At 46.5% G+C, this 23,126-nt stretch overlaps 1 protein-coding gene and 1 long non-coding RNA gene across 3 annotated transcripts in view; both read left to right on the top strand.

The window, feature by feature from the left end:
• The window catches only part of LOC147689682 (uncharacterized), a 159,263-nt gene extending 136,922 nt beyond the window's left edge, over positions 1-22,341 (top strand). Inside the window, exon 2 of the long non-coding RNA XR_015299886.1 lies at positions 20,486-22,341. This is a non-coding gene — a long non-coding RNA (uncharacterized LOC147689682). The remainder of the gene's footprint in view (positions 1-20,485) is intronic.
• Positions 1-22,341, top strand: part of LOC147689681 (serum amyloid P-component-like) — a 77,462-nt gene extending 55,121 nt beyond the window's left edge. For both annotated transcript variants that reach the window (XM_086937153.1, XM_086937152.1), the window contains exon 4: positions 18,822-22,341. In XM_086937153.1, the coding sequence (XP_086793279.1) occupies positions 18,822-19,489 (668 nt within the window). In that variant the 3' untranslated portion in view covers positions 19,490-22,341. The remainder of the gene's footprint in view (positions 1-18,821) is intronic.
• Positions 22,342-23,126: the final 785 nt, after the last annotated feature.

The raw sequence follows: 23,126 nt of genomic DNA, 5'->3' as shown, positions 1-23,126 counted from the left end.
GGCTCCTTTTCCCACTGCTTCCCAGCACTCCCCCCACTACACCTATACCTCTACCACCGAATATCACTCATCCCCCTTATCATGACCTTACCTCCCCCCTCCCCTGTTATAGAGACATATCCCCTCTGCCGGCCTCACAAACTACCTGCAGGAGTGACCCCTCCACCTCAATGTCCCACCTCACTAGCTCCCCTCTGACCTGGCCACACTGCATCTCCCCCTAACACCGAACCCCCATGATCCACCCCCTCCTTGCCCCCTGAGCTAACACTCAACCTTATCACTCTGACACTCTCTAACATCGAACGGAACCTCTAAACTGTTCAGACAGAACGTATGAGACTCAGAGAAGACTTCAGGGTTCTGAACAACAAGGCCCTCCGCAATCTGGATGCCCCCCCTGCCCTTGCCTCACTCACCCCTCCCAACATAACCTCTGGAAAACTATTCCCCTCTACAACAGATCTTCTAGGCCGCATCATGCTAGGTACAGTCTCTCCCCCTCTGCCACTACGGACCTATGCAACTCTTATCTGCCCAAACTCCTGATCCCCAAATGCACCCCCCATATCTCCAGTATTCTAGTGATCTTGGGAACGAGCAGAAACCCCTCCTCTCCCATCTCGCTCCGACCTCCTACCCAACTTACCACCATACACTTGTGCACTACTGCCAAAGCCAACCCTAAGCCCCTATCCTGCATGCTCATTAACTGCCGCTCGGTTGTTCGACACACAACTGAAATATCCGAAACACTCCTTAGTGAATCCATCGACATCGCCTTCCTTACAGAAACCTGGCTTAATGATCACTCAACGGCCATCCTTGACCTATTCACCCCCCCCCGGGCTACTCCATCATTAGGAAAGACAGAACAGACAGAATTGGTGGTGGCCTAGCTATTGTTTACAAAAATGAAGTGCAACTCTCTGTATGGGTTTGAATTAACATCTTACGCTGATGACACCCAGATCGTGGTATCACTGCTTCCAGGGAAGGAACTAGGCGTAGCTGCCAGGTTCCAGGACTGTATGACAGCAGTCAGCACTTGGATGGCAAAAAGTTGCCTAAAACTGAACTCCTCCAAAACTGAGGTTTTAATATTTGGCTCTAATATTAACCTCTGGAGTCCTAAGTGGTGGCCTGATGACATGGGATCCCCTCCCTCCCCGGCTACGAAGGTTAAGAACCTAGGAGTTCTAATAGACGACCAACTTTCCTTTAAACCACAAGTAAAGGCACTCACCTCCTCTATCCACTGGACCTTGAAAATCATTAGGAAGATCCTCCCCTTCTTACCGGAAGGGTGCAAAAAGACGGTGGTGACAGCTCTTGTGCTGTCCCGCCTTTACTACTGCAACAGTCTACTCCTCGAGGCCCAACAGGGGTTGCTAAATAAGCTACAGGTCCTGCAAAATTCTGCTGCCCATCTTATCGTCGGTCTGCCCAGGTTTTCATCGGTTTCCCAGGAGCTGGAGAAGCTGCATTGGCTCCTGGTGCGGAAACGGAGTTTGTCCAAATCTTTGTGCATAGTCTACAAGGCGCTACATGGATTGGGCACAGTGTTTCTCCAGCAGCACTTTCAATGGTACAAGCCAGGCAGACAATTGAGGTCGGCCAGTATGGGGCTGATTAACACAGCCCGCATCAGGAAGGCGTGCTGGGGGGGCAGAAGCTTCGTTAGAGGGGCGTAGATTGCATGGAACGCCCTACCTTTGGCCCTAAAGCAAAGTGCGAACCTGCTGACATTTCGGAAAAACCTGAAAACTTGGCTCTTTACGGTCTAGACGAGAGACTGGAAACTCAGGGAGCTATCATTTCAGCGCCAGGACACCGGTTGGTAACAGCGCGCTTTATAAATGATATCAATAAATTAATTAAAAACGCAGAACACCTAACCTTCGAATACCTTGGCGCCGAACTCATTATTCAGGGTTCCCCCCAATTCGCCTACATAACATTTACCACCCTCCGGGTGATCCACTTTCCTTCTGTGGTAGCAAGCCTCAGCCAGGCCTACTAGTGCAAGGGATTCACCCTTCTCTGCATAGAGACCTTTAGACCAATAGTAAGAAGTTGGCACAGAAACTGGAATAGAAAAGACAGAGTTTATGAAACCTCATGAGGTGGAACTACATTCACACAGCACCCTTCGGTAAAGTATGAGGTAGCACACTGACTAGAAGGAACTTGGTTCTTTTATACCCACACAGGGGCTCAAATGAAGGCGGTACAAGGCACAGAGTGTTGGTTACAATACATATAAGGTCATTCAGAGAGTGTGCTAGCAACAAGTGGGAAGGGCTATCTGTTAGCCAATTCTGGTGGACACATCTTGACAGTTACAAATTAGCAACAGTTGCAGACTGTACTGAGAATGTGCAAAGCAGAGGAGGATAAAGATATCTTGTCTCCAGGCTGATTTTAAGAGCAGTGGACAGGAAGGTAGGACCAAGCACATGGCAGCCAAAATGGCCGACAGAAATACAAAATGGATTCCGTAAACGGACAAGATAGTCTCTGAACACGAGATGTCTTCTGCTAATGCTTAATCTAATTATTACTAAATTACCACACTTCGCTGAGGAACTATCCGACCTTCTTTCACAATCCTCTCTCTCCAACTTTAAAAAACATCTTCCTTGAAGACTTTAACATCCACTGGAACAATACTGCTGACCCCACAGTCACCCATCTCTTCAATCTTCTAGAAATCAATGGTCTTGTTCACGGTTGTCACTCGCCCACCCACACCAAAGTTGCTACTCTCAAAGCCATCATATCCAATAATGACCTGGCTACCATCTCCAGCATCCTTCCCATTGACTGGTCTGACCATCACCTCATCCTTTTCAAGATCGAATCCGCTCCCTTCCCCTTCCTAATAAATATCATGCATCCTTGAAATGGACCAGAAATCTCAACCAAATCACCCCTGGCGAACTGGAGTCTAAACTAGAAGCTCAACTTCTTCTAACCCCTCTCTCCCAAGATGCTAATGAGCTCACCGAACTCTTCAACAAGACCACCAGTGAGGTCATAGACCTGCTAGCCCCTCCTGAACTAAAAAAACAACAAACCATTCCACCTCAAACTTGGTTTAACTCTGATCTTTTTTTTTGTAATTCTTTTTATTAACCACATATAAAATAATACACTTACATTAAATGCACTGAAACGCCGTTCTGCACAATAAATCTGTTCACATCCTCCTAGGTCATCATAATCAACAGTAATAAAAGTATTCGGGATCAGGGACCATCCAGCACCTCCGGATCCTCCGATGCCACCGGAGGAGTACATTTGTCACCCCTGTATGCATTCCAGGGCCCCCATATCTTCCCCCATTTCTTGGGTCTACCCCTTGCCACATACATCCATTTCCCGACCGTCGGTGGCTGAGCCGCCCCCACAGCTGAGCTTTATTACGCTTTGCAATACTATACTACAATCCAATGTAGCCAACACCTTTCCATGAGACGTGAGATCAGTCGGGTCCCAAACATTCAGGATACAACGCCGAGCCTCCAGCTCAAACCCCACTCCCCACACCTCCTTCACCTTGGCATGGATAGCCGACCAATACCCCTGAACGAAAGCACATTCCCACAATACATGAAAAAACGTTCCCAGCTCACCACACCCTCTCCTGCAATCTCCACTCAACGCCAAACCCATTCGCACCAACCGGGGGCCAGTCACGTAGTAGCGATGGAGAATCTTTAGTTGAACCAGCCGAAGCCTCATCTGAATGGCAACGACCCGCGGAGAGGCCACTGCCTCCCTCCAGTCCTCATCATCAAGAAGTAAACCATCCGCTATCCACTGATCTCTCAGGGCCACTAAGGGATCCTCCGCATGGTTAACTAGCTTCTTATCAATCAAAGAAATTGTTTTCGTCGGGAGGTGACCATCCAGCACCCGATCCTCCAACGGGGAGGCCTCCGGGGGCGTCACGCCGAGGGGAATGTTAGCTAGCAGCGCATGCCTGACCTGAAGATACCGAAACCTCTCGCTCCCGTACATCTGATACCGTACCTGCAAGGTCTCAAATGGGAGGATACCATCCTTCCCCCATAGATCCCCGACTCGGGAGATCCCAATGAGGTCCCACCTGTCGAATCCCTTAGATTTCCATAGGCTGCCCAACCGTTCTGAGTTCCAGAGGGGAGTTGCCAACGTGATCTTCCCCTCCCACCCCAGGGAGCGGTTCGCCCCATGCCAGACCCCAACAGCCACTGCTGCCGGTCCCACCATCGGAAAGCGCCCCCGCCTAGCATACAGTGCCCTTGTAAAGTCCCCTCCAGGAGCCTGACCGCGGTCCATAATATAGCCGGGGTCCAGTGGAGAACCATAAATAGCCTGGTTAACCGCAGCCAGCTGTGTCGCCCAGTAATACTTCCTGATGTTGGGTTAACCGATCCCGCCATCATACCAAGGTAGTGTCAATTACGCAAATGCAATATGGGGCCTCCCCTCCCAGAGAAGTTGCCTCTGGAGAGACTCGACCTCTCTAAAATACGACGGCGGAACCGGGTCCTTAGAATTCTGGAGCGCATAAAGAAAACGAGGGAGAGCCATCATCTTAAACAAAACGGCTCGGCCAAGAAGGGAAAGGGGAAGTGCCTTCCAGCGATCAACATCTCGCCGTAGCCGAACTAACGAAGGTAGCAAATTGTTGGAATATCTACTCCGGGGGTCCAAGAATATAAAAATGCCTAAGTATTTAAAGCCCACCACTTCCAATTTAACCGGGAAACGCAGGGGGACCACCGGGGGGTCGCCGCTCAACACGAACAAGACCGACTTCGTCCAATTAATAGCAAAACCTGAATACCTACTGAACACCTCCAGTATATCCAAAAATGCCATAAGCGATGCTCGGGGAGAGGTCAGGTACAAAAGAATATCATCTGCATAAAGAGATATCTTGTCCTCCCAGTCTGGCGTCCATCGGAGTCCCCTAATTGACCTATCCCACCGAACCCAGGCCGCAAGCGGCTCGAGCGCCAATGCAAAGAGCAGCGGGGAAAGAGGACAGCCCTGTCTGGTGCCTCTCCTCAGCGCGAAGTCTGCCGACCTGTGGTTATTAACGACTACTCGGGCCAGAGGGCCAGAATACAGGAGGCGAACCCAAGAGACAAACTCCGGGCCCACCCCCAGCTTACCAAGAGCAGCAAAAATATAAGGCCACTCCACCCTGTCGAAGGCCATAGTGGCATCCAGAGAGAGCAGTACTGTCGGCTCGTGTATCTTCGAAGCACCACCAATAACCCCATGCAATCTACGCAAATTTAGAGCCATGCTCCGGCGGGGCATAAAGCCTGATTGGTCTGGATGCACCAGTGTTGTAATCACCTTGACCAGGCGGTTCGCCAACAGTTTCGCCAAGATTTTAGGTTCGGCATTTAACAAAGAAATCGGCCTATAGGATAAACATTCGGTCCTCGGCTTACCTTCCTTGTGGAGGACTATAATATTAGCCACGGGCTGATCATATGGAAGCCGACCTCTCTCTCTACTTTCCACAAACATACCCTTCAGAAAGGGAGCCAGCTTGTTCGCATTGACTTTATAAAGTTCAATTGGGAAGCCCATTCGGGGCCGACGCTTTACCGGAACGAACCCCCCTAAATGCCTGCGCTACCTCATCGTTAGTGAGGGGAGAATCAAGAAAAGCCCTATCTTCATCCGATAGAGTAGGCATCGGAATGTCCCTAATCATATCCGCATTCTTGGCCTCTGAATACTGACACTCAGCTGCGTAGACCTTCTCATAATAATTGGCAAAGGCATCCACAATTTCTTGCGGGTCCGTGACCCTTTCAGACCCAGGGGACTGCAGCACCGGGACCAACCACGACGCCCAGTCCCCCGTCTCCAACCAAGCTATCAACTTTCCCACCTTATCTCCATGCTCATATATTCTACTCTGGGTATCGAACAGCTGTGATCTGGCATTATCACGGGCCAAACTCCTGTATTCATCTTTAAGGAGTTTCAAACGGTGCAACCCCTCCGGCGTGGAAGCATGCAACACCTCCCGCTCCAGCGCAAGCAGATCCGATTCTACCCTGTCAACCTTGGCTCGCCCCTCCTTTTTCTTCATCGATATAAAAGAAAGCAACTACCCACTAAGGACAGTTCTAAAAGCCTCCCATAGGGAGCATGCGGAGGCCACCGAGTCAACGTTCCCCTGAAACACCTGTCCACCACCCGCACTATCTCCTTCTTAGCCCCCGGGTCCCGGAACCTCCAAGCGCTTATAGGCGCAACCCGGGCCACATCACGCCCGCCAAATTCAAGACTGAGCCAAACAGGTGAGTGATCCGAGACTCCTCTGGCCAGATGCTGCACCTCCCGGACCCACGCGGCCTGAGCCGCAGTAACCAGAACATAATCTATTCTCGAAAAGGATTAATGCACCGCCGATATGTGCGTATATTGCGTCTCCTCAGGGTGTTTGAGCCTCCAGCCATCCACCAGGCCCGTGGTGCCCACAAAATCAGCCAGCCACTTTTGGGAAGACAACAACTCGCGAGCCGGGCAACGCTCAACCATTCCATCCATCACAGCATTGAAATCCCCACCGACAACTAACAATCCGACCGGTAGGGACAGAAAAATTTTGCCAAGATCGTGAAATGTGTCCAACTAAAGGGCCGGGGGGACATAAACAGACAAAAAAGTTACGCTCCTCCCCTCCCACAAATGAGACACCAACATACCTCCCCCTGTTGTCGATCCATGTAGCCTGTATGGCGAGAGGGAAGGCATTCTTAATCAAAATCCCAACCCCTCGAGACCCAGTCGTGAAACCAGCGTGTGCCACCAACTTATAGCCCCCTCTGTGGAGTGCCATGCATCGCTTACCCATAAGGTGAGTTTCCTGCAACAACACCACATCTGGGGAATGCCTACAGATTAATTGGCCCACCATACCCCTCTTGATCTTATCCCCTAAACCATACACATTCCAGCTCAGTGTGGAGATCCCCACTGCCCCTTTAACGGAGGACATTAAAAAAATAATAGCAAACATTGTAGTGCCAAGGCGCCCAGTGCAAAAAAGGAAAACATACAAAAATACAATAACAAACCCCTACGTCACTTCCCCTACCCCCCACCCTGCACCCCTGCATAAAGCTTGCGCTCATCCCCAACTAGCAGTGTGCCTGTCACCCCCAAATAACTAAGAATCTAAAAATAGAACACAGAGGAGGGCCTACAGACCAACCCACCCACCCCCCGTCCCACCAGCCCAAAATATAATGGGACATCATAATTTCTGCACAAAATCACTAACGCAAATTCCGCCCAAATTCCAAGCCTGCATCCCGAAGAAACCCACTCCCCGCAACTATCCACCACCCCATGCTAAGCTCCACTCAACCACATCATTGTTCCTCAGCTTTTGTTCGATCAGCAGCCTCCTGGTCCGGACGCTGAAGTGTGTCCAGCAAGTCCGCCACCACCTCAAGATTGTCAAAGAACCAGGCCTTCCCATCGAGTTCCACACGAAGGCGGGCCGGAAACATCATTGCATATCGGATGCCCTTGTCTCTCAACGTCTTTTTAATCGCGATGAACCTCTGTCGTTGCTTCTGGACCGCCTGAGTGAAATCCGGAAAGAACAAGATCGTCGCGTTTTCAAATTTCAGGGGTCCGCCAAACGGGCTGCCTGCAGGATAGCGTCCCGGTCGCGGAAATTTAGCATTCGGGCAATTATCGGCCGAGGAGACGCCCTGACTCGGGGCCTGCCGCCCGGCACTCGGTGGGCTCTTTCCACCATGAAGAACTTGCTAAGCCCCTTTGGCTTAAGTTGGTCGAGGATAAGGTTCTCCACGAAGAGGTCCATGGCCTGCCCCTCCGCCTTCTCCGGAACGCCAAGAAAGCGGACATTATTGCGTCGAGCCCGACCTTCGTATTCGTTCAGCCGCCGATCCATAGTCTCCCTCGAGGATCTAAGATCACTCACCTCCCGCTGGAGCTGGCTCACGTCTTCAACAAGGCTAGTCATCTTAAGCTTCAGCGACTTGACCTTCTCATTGGCTTTCGATAGATCGGCCCTGATCAGCCCCATCTCAATCGACACGGTGTCGAGCTTGGCATCCAAAGTCTCCATCTGCTGCCCAAAGGACGTACGGACCCCAATGATGGCCGCCATCAAGTCTGCCAATGTAGGCTCCTCTGCTGCAGGATTGTCACCAGCACCGCCACTCGGGCCCCTCTTAAGTTCAGCCGGCGAGCCCTTAGGGATGGTGTACCTGTCAAGCTTGTTAGACTGGACCTGCCAGCCACCCCTGGTGGGGCCCTGCCGCTCGGGGTCCGTCTTTGTAGCCATTACAGCAGCTCCAACAATCGGCGCAGCTGGATGAGACAACCACGGCCGAGGCAAAAATACACCCCCTCAACGGTTAAGAACTCAGTGTCCGGGCAACCCACCAGCCAAGATCACTGCAGAACATAGTGCAAACATAGACGGCCGTCCAGCCAAAACTGCGCCAAATCCAGCAGCTAAAATACAGGAACCCCAATGGGCCCGGGCACCCCAGCCGGCAGGTTCTTCAGGCAGGGCCCCACTCCCTTCACATGGGGGCCCCCCCCACTTCGGGGATCAAGGGTGCCAGGCCAGATGCCACCCAATGCCAGCGCTGGTCCCACGCTATGAAGCGCTAAGGACAGGCCGGCAGCCGACCCCTCAAGACTGCACCACCTCCAGCAGCCAAAATGCGAAGCTCCGAGAGGTCTGGGCCCCCCAGTCATCAAATTCTGCAAACGGTGTCCCACTCCCCTCATACGGGGCCCACGCCACTGTAGTGTAGTTCCTATGGGCCCGATGTAGGTAAATCCCATTTACCGATTTTGAAATACCGAATTCTACCGATTCGGTATTTCAAAATCGGTAAATGGGATGTAGGTCCCAACATCTGGATTCGTTACCGAATCCTTAACAATTCATTAATTACCGATTCGGTAAATACCGAATCGGTAATGCCCATTCATTCCTATAGGCTTTGAAGCCCATAGGAATGATTAGGCATTACCGATTCGGTACTTACCGAATCGGTAATTAATGAATTCACAAGGGTGCAGGGGGTGTCACTTTGACACCCTCTAGCACCCCCAAAACGGGCATGTGTGCAATGTGGCACACAGACATGCCCTAAGGGCACGTCAGTCTGTCACATGGCACATGTGTACATGCACAGATGTGCATGTACACAGGAATCGGTATTTTACCATGGATTTGTATTCCATGGTAAAATACCGATTCTGTAAGCCATGTGCCAATGGACAATTGGCTACCCACATAGCATTTTCGGTAATTTTACCGAATCGGTAAATATTACCGAATCTGTAAATATTACCGATTCGGTACTTATTACCGATTCGGTACTTATTACCGATTCGGTAATAATAACGATTCGGTAAAATTACCGAATATGTGCACCTACATCTCCCTAGCCCTTTACCGATCGGAAACGGCCGAAAATCGGTATTTTCGGCCGATTCCGATCGGTAAAGCGCTACCTACATCTGGCCCTATATTCCCAATAGGCTCCGCGCATTAGAATAATATAAACAGCAGTGTAGACGTAGGACTGAGGTCATCTAGGTCTCTACTGACTATATTAGACTTAAGGTTTGCCAGCTAGCTCAGAGGTCACTAGAAACTTTCTCGAATAAACGAGGAGGAGTTTAACCTCCCTGGATAGACAAGAAGGGATTAGCTTCTGACAACCATAAAACATGACAACTTTGCTCCTTCAGAATAAGAGTGTTTCTCTAGAGTCGTGTGAAAACAATAGACAGCTATTTCACCTAGTCAATCGTGTATACTTAGTTTCACCAGAGTGCAGAGAAAAGAGAGACGGGCGTTTTCAATAAAAGGTGTTATTTATTGAACAGTCTTCTTTCTCATGCAAGAGAAATGAATTGCCATAATTGCAATACTTAATATAAAGTAAAGTGCGTACAGTAAAGGGAGTATTATGAAATAATACTGTCATAAGATACTTTAAAATTGATAAAATATATACATACATATATACATTGACTAACGTACTCAACTGGTGCTTCTAAATACGCCTACCCCGGTGTACCTGACCTAAGCCTAATACGTGGGAAGGAGTAAGTAAGTAGCAGTTTAAGTTAAGTTGGTTTTGCCAAGAATCTGAATCAAGAATTCTCTTTAAGGGTTTAGTCAGCTCCGTACCTTGGTAGTAGAAAGCAGGAGGTCTGGTATCTCTCTTTCAGGACTCGATATCCCAGCAGCCCGCGAAGGCGGCTGAGAACACCGGAGCTGGATTTCTCGACAGGAGAAAAGACAGCGTCTCTCTCAGTGCGTCAAAAAGGAGGGGCGGCGTCCGTGGGCTCTCGCATCAGCTGGGCTCTCGGGCAAGTAGATAGCCGCTCTGCTCCAAAACCACCACCGTGTGTTTGCTTAAGGCAACGTTGGTATATTTATACCTGAAAGGTGCCGGGTTTGCCGTAAGGTGGGACATAAGACGTCAATCAAGATGTCACCAAGAACTGGCCGTTCTTGCAGTGCTCACAGGAGTTCTATGACAAATCAAAAAACAAAAGCCATGGGGAATTCCCAGGTTGCTGGAGGTTTGGTTTGTTTAGAGAACTCGTTGTACTCTCTAGGGTCCGGGGAAGTAGCCTTGCTTAATGTGGACGGCCTGGGCTACGACTAATATGTAGTTGATTCCTATGCCTTTATGAGGATATTATTTATTATAACCACACAAGGGCATAAATCAGGAATACCGAATTAGGGTCCTACATAGAACTACAACACCACTGCGAGGAACAGAAGGGGTGCCCAGCAGGGTAGATCAAACAGTCCGCGTTGTACCCGTGCCAATCTGCAGCCGGGGGTGGGCCCCCCGTCCCACGTCTCCGCCAGACCACAACACTGGCAGATCAACAACACCGGGGAGGCCTACTCCAAGCCTCAGAGCCTCTCTCCAGTCTGCGCAATTCGAAAGCAAGGCTCTGGTTTTGAACTGGTCTTCGGGGCCCCCAAGGGGGCAGATCTCGGCCCCCGCTGTTGTTCGGGACCCCCCCCTGTCCAGTGGGGGTCCCGCGATGCCAAAATATACCCCTGGGGCTAAACACCGGCCGACCCCCTGACCGCCGACCGGGCCCGCAAAAGGCCGTCCCAGCGGCCGATGTTGTTCCACTCCGGTCGGGGGGCCAGGCCACTCAAGTCCCCGGCTTCTGTGATGCGCAAGCCGCAAAACTTCAGGCGGCGCTGCGCAGTCCCGGGGGCTCACAGGATGTTCGGGAGGGTACTCTCTAGGATCCGGGGAAGTAGCCTTGCTTAATGTGGACGGCCTGGGCTACGACTAATATGTATTTGATTCCTATGCCTTTATGAGGATATTATTTATTATAACCACACAAGGGTATAAATCAGGAATACCGAATTAGGGTCCTACATAGAACTACAACACCACTGCGAGGAACAGAAGGGGTGCCCAGCAGGGTAGATCAAACAGTCCGCGTTGTACCCGTGCCAATCCACAGCCCGGGGTGGGCCCCCCTGTCCCACGTCTCCGCCAGACCACAACACCGGCAGATCAACAACACCGGGGAGGCCTACTCCTAGCCTCAGAGCCTCTCTCCAGTCTGCACAATTCGAAAGCAAGGCTCTGGTTTTGAACTGGTCTTCGGGGCCCCCAAGGGGGCAGATCTCGGCCCCCCCTGTTGTTCGGGACCCCCCCCTGTCCAGAGGGGGTCCCGCGATGCCAAAATATACCCCTGGGGCTAAACACCGGCCGACCCCCCGACCGCCGACCGGGCCCGCAAAAGGCCGTCCCAGCGGCCGATGTTGTTCCACTCCGGTCGGGGGGCCAGGCCACTCGAGTCCCCGGCTTCTGTGATGCGCAAGCCGCAAAACTTCAGGCGGCGCTGCGCAGTCCCAGGGGCTCACAGGATGCTCGGGAGGGTCGCTCCGGTCACCGCTAGGCTTCCCCCGCCTATTGCACTAGGCTGGGGACAGGATTACAGGCAGGATAGTAGGCCAGTGGAGCTGGGTCAGCCGGAGCCGATCGTCAGGCGGCCGTCTTGGTCACCGGCTCGGCTCCTCCTCCCTTAACTCTGATCTTAATGACGAAAGGCTTTCACTTAGACTGATTGAAAGATCTTGCGGACAACACCCGTCCGCCGCCCACCTTGCCTGTCTCAGAGCTGCTAGATCATCCTATAAAAAACACATCTTCAAGGAAAAGGCCTCCTTTTTCCAAATACAACTTGATCAGGCAAAAAAAGACCCAGAGAACTATTTAAAATTGTTTTCTACCAAATATCTACAGCCCCCCTAAACTTACCACCTCAACAAATTAATGTGAAGAAATTGCCACCTTCTTCTCAGATAAAACTGCAAAAATCGAGCACTCCTTCCATCTAAGATCACACCCAATTCCCCTCTCGATGCTGACAATACACTGATCGATCCTCCCGTAGTGACTCTGTCTCCTTACCCTTCCATTCCCCCCCTCACTACTACCACTCCAGATCCCAGCCTTACCCCTCAGCAACTAAAAAACTATGCATCAGTGTCTAATTTCCACCCCGTGACTGAACTCGAAGTCCCTAACATCATAACCAAACTTAAACCGTCCTCACACACCAAAGACCCTATCCCCTCCAGTCTTATCCAGAAGCTCACCACATCATTGCCCCTTACTGGACCAACACCATCAACTCCTCCTTCTCCACAGGTTGTGTCCCGGACTCTCTTCAACTTGGTCAAATCACTCCTATCTCTAAAAATCCCACCTCAGACCCTAATGACCTGAACAACCTCCGCCCTATCTCTAACCTGCCCTGGAAAAATGTGCTCTGTTTCAATTAGATAAACACATTAACAACTTCAACCTTCTTGACCCCTTGCAATCCGGCTTCAGAAAAGGCTGCAACATGGAAACTTCCATGCTAAATATAATCAACGACATTCGCGCTTCCCTTGACAACGGTGAATCCTGCCTACTCATTCTCCTCGACTTATTGGCTGTCTTTGATACAGTCACCACAACTCCCTTCTCAACTCACTCAAGTCCCGCTTTGACCTTAACGGTCATGTCCTTAAATGGTTCACCTCATTTTTCCAACACAGAACACAACAAGTCAAAATGAACGACTGTCTATCCAACCCCTCTCTGGTTTCCCTAGGCATCCCCCAAGGTTCTATTCTCTCCCCTTCACTCTTTAACCTCTTTATGGGACCTCTTACCCGCATCCTGAAAAGAGCAGGAATCAACTACCACCTCTATGCCAACGACACACAACTGTACTATAAGATTAGGTCCCACACTGATGTACTTCACCTTAACCATACCGTAAAAAGATCCAACACTGGTTCCACTCCAACCAACTCAAACTCACTCCCAAGAAAACTGAAATCATCCTCTCCTCCCAGAAAAACTCCCTCCCCTCACCTCTCCCCCTTCTATCTCCCCTATTCTATGTAAAATGCATGTAAATGTATCTGCTCTTGCTATGGCTCTGTTTATTAGACCTCATTGGAAAGTTTGCTTTTATTTATTGTTTCCTACTGTGCTTTTTGAGCATCTCCTGTAATCTTGTTTTTCGCACATGTAAAGCGCTCTGCTATCCCCCAGGTCTAGCCTGTGCTATATAAAACTTAACAAATACTACAAACACTAATGCAATTCTATTTCTATACAGGCGCCTGACTCTGCCTTCCTTGCACCTGTTCTCCAATAACTTGTTCTATATTTGTAGGTACCATCACCTCTTTTGCTATAGGAGTGTCATTCTTCATTTCATAATATCATCCTCTGTAATCAATAGCATGAACTTATCTATTATCCTGGAGTTAGCTTTCTTTTTTAAAGAAAGATTCTGTACTAGAAGTATGTATGCGTTCTCCACTAAAAACTGTACAAAGTTACTTCTATTCACTAATCTTTTTTCTGTTTTTGTCTCCTCATGCACAACACGCTTTTGGCAATAAAGTTCATTCTATTTAAAATCATACTAAAACCCCTCACCTTCAAAGCAAAGGCCTTATCAACTATTCTCTCAACTTGTTCTGTCTGTTTCAGTGCATGTCTCCTTCTTCTAAACTGCTTCATATTTCTCATTAGATTTATAACTACTCTAATACGAAACATCCTGGCTCTGAATTCCATAAAGTGCTTCTATCACCTGGTTACGGTGTGTCTATCTTTGTTACATTTTTCCCTGTTCATGTTATATGGATTTTTGTCCATTGTTGATCATTCTCAAAGTTTTAATTTTATTTTCATTATATCATCGTCTTTGGAAATGTCCACATATATTTTTGAAGAATTACCTGTGTCCTCTTACCAATCGCAATTTGAGTCTTAGTTCTGCATAGATACTGTAGTTGCTCTGTTCCCTTTTTCTCTGAGCTTTTGTAGGGATTCTGTCTGTAATTATGCAGATATTGTTCTGTAAAAAAAAAAACTATTTGAATTTTTTTTTCTAGCCAATGTACCAACTACTTTATTACTGGCTTACACATAATACAAATACAGTTTTTATGTTATGTTGCAGTTGTAAATCTACAAATTAACCTACCTACATAACTCCAAGCACTTACTTCAATGTACAAAACTCAAATCAAAACACAAAACATAATGTATTAGTTACCTTTTAATATTATAGTACCCTCGCCTAAAACACAGCTGCACCATATCTCAGTTCTCACTTATACACACTAAAAGACCAGTTTATCCCCTATGTACTTTATTTTAAAATAAACATCAACCAAAGTGTAAAAGTACATACAGTGTCTCAATACTGTAAATCCCAAAACATAACACAGGAGCTGTTTTTGTGCCCCCCTACCACTGCGCCACTGGTACATTTAGTGTTTTAATACTTTTCTACTTAGATGTGTCAGATTAAAATTTTGAGAAACACTGCATATAAAAATCTGCACAATAATCTGTATTAAAGCACATAGCTCTCCAATTCTTCTGAGTACATGTGTGTGACAGGTTACATATATAATTCACCAGATGGTTCTAAAAGAGTACATATTCCTTACTAAAACTTGTAAATACATGTGTTTCTGTTTGAGTACAACATTACTCCCTGGATGATTGGATTAGTGCATAGATAAAGTTTAGGTGATTCACTTAGAATATAGGTAGGGCCTGCATGATTCCCTGAGTATGTAGGAACTGCAATGGTGGTTCCATATCTCAATAATTAGTGCCTGTGTATTCACATGACTATATTGCTACTATCTGGGTGATTGGATGAAAGCATGGGTTTTGATTGCGTAGTTTAGTGAGTACATAATTAGTGCCTGTGTGAATGAAAGAGTGTAAGTGTAGTGCATGGGTGATTGAATAGGTCTAGATTTCACACTTGATATATAATTACATACATGGTTCTCCAAGAGCATACATTGCTCTGTTACTCAGTGTGCACTTGCATCAGTAAGTTTCTGAAACTAAAAACTTCGTTCACAAATAGTTATTGTGTCTTTAAAACATATATTCAGCATTTCTCAAAGAAAAGTTACCCGCCAAGTGAAGCTAGCAATCAAGAGACATTCTGCACTATTAACCCTCCTCAATTTTAAGTTCACATTGATTTTACAACGTAAGACAAACTCTTGGCACTGAAAATCAGTGAGAGCAGCACAACTTAACAGACTCTGCCGCTGGCAGAACTCTGTGGAGCGTGGCAGAGTTTTTCTGGCACTTCGCGGAGTTCCGCAGAGTAAAACTCTGTGAACTCTGACTGGGCTCAGTAATATGTGAGGTCATAAGCAGTGGATTACGGGGGTGTAAATTATAGTTAGCTCAGGCAACTATAACTGCTGCACTTCACTGGTTTTGTGCGAGTGAAATCTAAGCCTAACTTCAACGTCCTGGTAACCTTTGGTTTATTCAGTGAATTGCTAAGGTTTTTTTAATTGTATTTCATACCTATAACGTCCCTCTAACTTTAGTTTTTTCAGTGAATTTCTGTTTTTTAAATGTTATTTCTTAACCATAACTTCCTTGTACCCTTTGTTTTTTTCAGTGAATTTGTAAGGATCTGTAATGTTAATTCTTAACTATTTCCTAACTGTAACCTGTAACCTTTGAAAGTGTGTATGTGAGTGTCTGTATAAGTCAGTGAGTGGGTGTGTGAGTAGCTGTATGGGTCTGTGAGTGGGTGTGTATCTGGTTTTGTGGATGTGAGTAGCTGTATGGGTCTGTGAGTAGGTGCATGAGTAACTGCGTTTGCTAGTCTCTGAGTGGATCTGTGAGTAAGAGTATTACTGTCTGATTGGTTCTGTGCATGGGTGCCTAAGTAGGTCTGTGAGTGGGTGTGTGAGTCTTTGAGTGGGTAAGTGAGTGATTGTGTGTGTGTCTGAGTGAGTCTGCAAGGGTCTTCACGATCAACTACGCGGCACCTCCCTCTTCCAAAAACATCAACCATAAGAATTTAACCAGAAATCTTCACCTTTTCCTCCTGGTGAACTGGAGACTAAAATCAAAGGAAAACTTCAACTTCCACCTCCCTCACAAAATGCTAACGATCTGACTGAACACTACAACAAAGCCATCATTGAGGTCCTTGACCAAATTGCCCCAGCTAAATTAAAATCACAAAGAAACATCCCCGCCAAATCTTGGTTTAATGTTGATCTCAACAATGAGAGACGCACGCTCAGGATGACTGAACGCACATGGAGACAACATCCTTCCCCTCCAAATCTTGCCCTCCTCAGAACTGCTAGGGGTAATTACAAAAAACACATCCTTAATGATACAGTCTCCTTCTTTTGCGCTCAACTAGACCGAGCTAAGAATAGACCTAGGGAACTATTCAGCATTATCAAAAATCAAACTTCTTCTGTGCACCCAAACTGATCGCCACTACCGAAAGATGTGAAGAAATTGCAAACTTCTTTTCTGAGAAAATTGCCAGGATTGATCTATCCTTTGCTCTAACTCCCCCACCACAGAGCTCTTCACCCCTATGTCCTCCCATCCAAGTGTCCTTTTACACCTTCACCCCCTCAATACTCCGTTCCTCTCCTGCACACCGTCGCCCCCTGGAACATTTTCTCACCAGCCTACAGCTAAAAAAGAACACATCCTGGCTTTACTTTAGCCCAGTTACCATGCGAGAAGTCCTCAACATCTTCATTAGACTTAAACCCTCCTCTCATACCTTTGACCCGCTCCCCGCCAACTCGTAGAGTTGTGCTGCTGGCTTGGCTGTTATTAAAAAGAACTGAACTACATTAATTGGTTTGGACATCGCTATATTTCTCTGGGAGTGCGAATGGAATGTCCTACGGGGAAAAGAAAGTGCAATTGTTTCTTGGCTGGGCTCTGCCGTACCTTTGCCGCACCGCCACAGAGCGTCCGGGAGCCTGAAAGTGGGCCACTTTGGAAAGGATATATATATATATATATAGTACTTTACTGTAATATCTGCCAAGAGGATTTCTGTGGAGTTACACGATTAATAAAATGAAAGACATGAAATCGGACTCTAGAGACTGTCATGATCTCAAAATCTCATATTATGTGATTGAACATTGGGCAGGCTATTTCACATAACAAAATTTATGACAATGTACAGTTTAACATCTTCCTTAGTTTTTACTAAATTGAATCATGTTTGTGGCATTTTTGCATTTTATCAATGCATTTACACGTAAAAAATAGTACTTTACGGTATATATATATATATATATAAAAAATGTAAAAATGAAAATGTGTAAAAGATAAAGAGATGTAAATAATGGCGACTATAAGTAGCCTAAAATGTGAACAAGGTTGGTAGTCTAGTGGTTTTAACTTATCATGGAAACAAATGAGGGTACAAGCACAGGAGCACTTTATAAACAATCTAGACAGCCAGGACTCTATGGTCCAGTTGAAGACTAAGTGTAGTCGAAACGCGTAGGCCGTCCTTTTTGCACTTTGCACATGGTGTTATAAAAAAAATAACTTACTTGAAATTGCTGTTGTGGTGCCGTGACTGCTGTCGAAGCAAAGAGACGAGAGGAATCTAAGAAATATATATATATATATATATATATATATATATATATATATATATATATATATATATATATATATATATATATATATATATATCTCACTACATTAGCTTTAATAGCCTTTGTTTTCTAAATTCAACAGAATATAATTACTTTATGTTTAAACCATCTCAAAGAGGTCTGAGCAGGTTAAATTGTGACATTCAATACCTTGTAAAACACAGAAAGAATATATATGCCTATTTACTTATGTCCCTTCTCTTGTTCCTTCAACTACCTCCTTTGATGATGTCTTTTTTCCATTCCATTGTCCCTCCTTCCCTTCCTCTTCTCCCTTGCACCAGTGTCACATTGACGTATCCCACTGACCCCATCTTTAATGCCACTTGCCCCTGTAGCTTCATGATCCACTATGTTTGTATAAAATTCTGTCCCTTTCTGTGCCCCTTGTTCTGGTCTTGTCATATTTCATTCTTTTCATCCTTCACACTCCTGCTTGACATCTTTCACTTCCAGAAATCCACACTCTTCCACCATCTTACTATCTTTAATTTCTTGTCTTCCCTGTGACTCCGCCTGTACCCCCAATTCCTCACACAACGTCTTCCACTCCTCGTCTGCCACTTTGACCCTCCACCCCAGGCTAGTCTACTAACCCATGGTCTCCAGAGATCCTCAAAGTAGTCTAAGCAGTTGATAAGAGATAATCACAGTGTGTTCTAATGTTTAGTATAGTCTACCATATTCCTTTTAACAACAAGAAACTTTAGAAAAATCTTATCTCCTTTTTCTCCCACAGACCTGAATGGCATGCTATTCCTTTTCCCAAAAGAATCAGTCACTGACTATGTGATACTACAGCCAGAACTGGGCACCCCGCTGAAGAGTTTCACCGTCTGCGTTCGTGCATTCACAGAGCTCAATCGCTCCTTTGCACTGCTTTCTGTGAGCAGCTCCACTGAGTTCAATAATCTCATACTTTATTATGATCATCTTTCTGCTGATCCATATTCTGTGTATGTTGGGGGTCAATTTAGGCTTTTCAGAGGCCTGAGAAATGCCCATGAGAGGAAGCATCTGTGTGGCACATGGGATTCCTCATCAGGGGTGACACAATTCTGGCTTAATGGAGAACCATTGGTCAGGCAAGTTATGTCAAAAGGGCACACCATTGAAGGACCCTTTAAATTTATACTTGGACAAGAGCAAGATTCATTTGGTGGTTTATTTGATGCTAGGCAGTCATTTGTGGGTGAGATGGGAGATGTGCATATGTGGGATTATGTTCTGTCTGCTGAAGACATACAGCAGGCCTTCATGAACAACAAACACTTTAATGGTAATGTCATCAGTTGGAGGGCCCTGCGCTATGAGATACAAGGAGATGTCCTTGTGGAACCCATGCACCAGAGCACCTGGGAGAAACAGGCATGTTGCAGCATGCAGCCAGAATGTAAGTCAAAGTAAGACAGACAGGAACCCTGCAGGAGGCTAGCAAACAGAATACTAGAATTTTTGCAAAGAATTTGCTGCATATTGCAAAACATATGGCAAACATGCAAACATACATTTTCGGTAGGTCTATGCCTCAAGACCTGGCTGTTCGAATAAGCCTTCGAGACCTACAATCGCCTGGATACCCTATCGGGTGAATAGCTGTGCTTTATAAATCCTGATTAATTGATTGATTGATGCTTAGGTTATCTCAGCAGATAACAATCTGAATGCAACTGTAAAGAGGTTGCATTTGCAATCAACCTCATCCTCCTCATGTTAGGTGAAATTTGCTGGAACATCCGAATACATCGCAGCTGGTCGGAAGGAAAACAACCGATCATTAGGAATTGTCTTATAGCGATGGGATGCTGCACTCATTGAGTGGAAAGGGGGCCAACAAATTCTAAATGAGACGTTGATACATCTGTTAGCAGATATCATGCAAACAACCTGAGGCTTTTTAACATTTCAAGATGAGCATATCTCAGATAGAGACCTTGAGTGGAAAAGGCTGACACTCTTTTCCACTACATCTCTGTGACCTGACCTGAACAAGGCCTTATGAAGGAGGCATGAGAAGGAAAACTGTAGGTGGTGGCTCTAGTGCTTAATTTGTAAAAAAACAAAAATAATTACTTCCAGGGCCCTCGTCAGGAGAACTCTGCAGCTTGCAACACTCATTACCCCTGCCAGCACTGACAATGACAGTAGCAACACAACTACCAACCATTGCACTCCTACAAGTATGACAATCAAGACTATTCTAGCTATATATAGCTATAGAATAGCTTGGGTGTCAGGTATTAGTAATTTTTTTATGGATATTGAATCATAAACAACTCTTCTATTGCTCATCTCTAAATCAAACAAACAGCGCCGCCATGTAGCAATTGTCATAAGTATGGGTGTTGACAATTAAGTGCTGGTGCTGAGCACCAGAAACCACTGGTTCAAATTAAGCACTAGGTGGCCCCATCAAGCCAGGTACTGAAAGGACATACCAATAGCAAATTCTCCAACTTATTGCAGGTAGCTCTTATTCTGGAGAAAGCTACAGTTTCTTCCTTAGCAAATCTGTCTTGATACCTTAGAGATGTCTGGCCAAAAGACCATTGTCTCAATACAAATCAATGGGGAATTAAGAAATGTGTTTTCACCACTAAAATCTCCCACGTAGGTGATATGTTGCTTCTTCTTGCCAGAAGAGACAGTGAAAAATTTAAAGGGCAAATTAGTTCATTTGTTTGCGTCTCACATGCATTTCAAGTTTAATTTTGTTTTATGGTTCACATTTAGAAATCATGTTAGAGCCCTGCCCTGTAGATTGATGTGCATAGATTTGAAAGGGGTCCAACATGTCCAGGGAGAATTCGAAAATATGGCATAGTTTATCCTCTCATCCTCTCTTTCTGCTACTCTTGACTCTCCATCTGGCCATAGCATTGCTGCATAGCTGTCCAAATGACAATCTCGTATTGGGTTGATTGTTGGGCTTGTGTAATAATTTACAAATACCATGTAGTGTGAGATGAGATGTCTCCTGGCAGAGCTGTCACCTTGACTGTCAAAGCAAACACAAGGAGATGATGGACGGAGTGCTGAAACTTTTCAAACACTCACCCCCAGTCACAGATCTCGGTTGAATCCATCATCATTCTTTAGCTCACTTTGCCACCCCAGTTCAGACACAGCTATTTGCAAATCAGTCTTGACCGTGTGCCTCATGGAAACAGACCAGCCCGAACTGCCAAGACATGTCTTCCCTGGACCGGAAACAAGCATCCTGGGACTGGTTTCGGGCTAACTGGGTGGGGGAGAATGTTTGCATTGTCTGCATTCCGCCCATCATATGTTTGCTGTAATACTCTTCGCCCTAAGTGGGATGGGTAAGCCCAGACATGGGTCCCTTGCTCACTGTGCCACTGGATTCAAGCTAGCGTGGCTGAAGAAGGGTGACATACCCTGAAACCGGTCCTAGGATGCTTGTTTCTGCTCCGGGGAGGACCTGGCCTGGCCTGGCAGTTCGGTCTGGACTGTTCCCATGGGGCACAGGGTCAAGGCTGATTTGCATATTGCTGGGTCCAAACTGGGGTGGCATAGTAGGCAAAAGAACAATGGATTTAACCCAGATCTTTTAACTGGGGACAATGTTTGCGTTGTCAGCATTCCGTCCATCATTTGTTTGCTGTGGATGGATGGATGGGTTTTTATATAGCGCAGTATCACCGCCAGGTCTCAAAGCGCTTTGCATTGGGAACCCGTCCTGGTTTTTCCCTGTGAGATAGCCCCTACTGGGTATCCCCAATGTGAAAGCCAGGCATCCTGCCGTGGGGGGCCATAGTGGAGATTAAGCAAGCTATTGCTCAGAGTTGCAGAGTGTGAACCTGTGATTCGAGTAGGCACTGAAGCGAGAATTACAGAGTCCGTGGACATTTTGTGCTGAAGACCCTGCCGCATCAGGAATTGAACCCTGGTCCCGGGTCTGATCTCAGCGTCTGGGTCTGCCTCCTCTAACCAGTGAGCCACACTTCTCCACCTTGACTGTGAAGGCTTGAGCTCTCATCCTGTGTTTGGCCCTTGACCTAAATCATGTGATCCTTGCCAAATCACCTAATCTTCCTATACCTACAACTGTGAAAATATGTGTAATGCAATTGTAAATGCATATACTGTAATGTATTTCAAATATGCAATGCCATACTTGATGCTCACAACCTTGTATTGGCTCTGGAGTCCTTTCTCCAATGATACAGCTCTCTGTTGCTTCCAACATGGATTTGTGATTGTTAATACAGTGTAATAGATGTTACTAGATAAATAAATTCACTGCATCAAGATTGATCATTTATCCTGTAAAATTGTAGAAGCCTAATCCATGGAGCATATAGTCACATTCCATTGTCATGGTTCTAAAATTAGCCTGAACCAAAGGTGAGCAGGGCATCACTCTAGCAAGGTCATCTCCTACCGAGACACAAATGCTAAAGCTACCAACGAAAGCAAAACAATCTTCAAAGTAGTAGGCCACTCTATCAACCCCATGTGTCCTTTGACATGCCACATCCAGTGCAACATCACAAGCAACACAACTGAACACTAGATTTCCAATATATGTCTAAATGACTCTAGATGATCTTTCAAACATAAAGGCATATCTGAAACCTAGCTCTTACATCACAGCTTAAGCATCATATTCATCTCCTGAAGCCCTAAAATCCTGCCTTGCTCTAGTCAGTTCCTCTCCCAGAACAGGCACACTCCCTCCTTTCTCAAATTCTGCCTTTTGTAAAATGTTTTGAGGTACATTAACTCAGATTCCATTCCTGGGCAAAGAAACAGAAACAGCTGCATCAATGCAGGCTCAAGACCACATCTATATACATCAACCACCATCAACTACTCCAGGCTAATGATTCAGAATTCTACTATTTCTGCAGAACAGAGCCAAGCACTATCCATGAACCATAATGGCTTTATGTACCCCCATCCTGCCCAGCAGACGAAACCTTTCACATGCCTGTAGGCTTCTCAGTCCCTGCTCTACATTTGTGGCATTCCCCCAAGGTCTGGCCTGTATCCAGTTATCCTTAACCATGCTACATACAGT

Source organism: Lissotriton vulgaris, chromosome 9 (assembly GCF_964263255.1).
Source record: "Lissotriton vulgaris chromosome 9, aLisVul1.2, whole genome shotgun sequence".
NCBI lineage: Eukaryota > Metazoa > Chordata > Amphibia > Caudata > Salamandridae > Lissotriton > Lissotriton vulgaris.
Note: the sequence above shows the minus strand (reverse complement) of the source record. Positions and strands in the feature narration are given on the sequence as shown.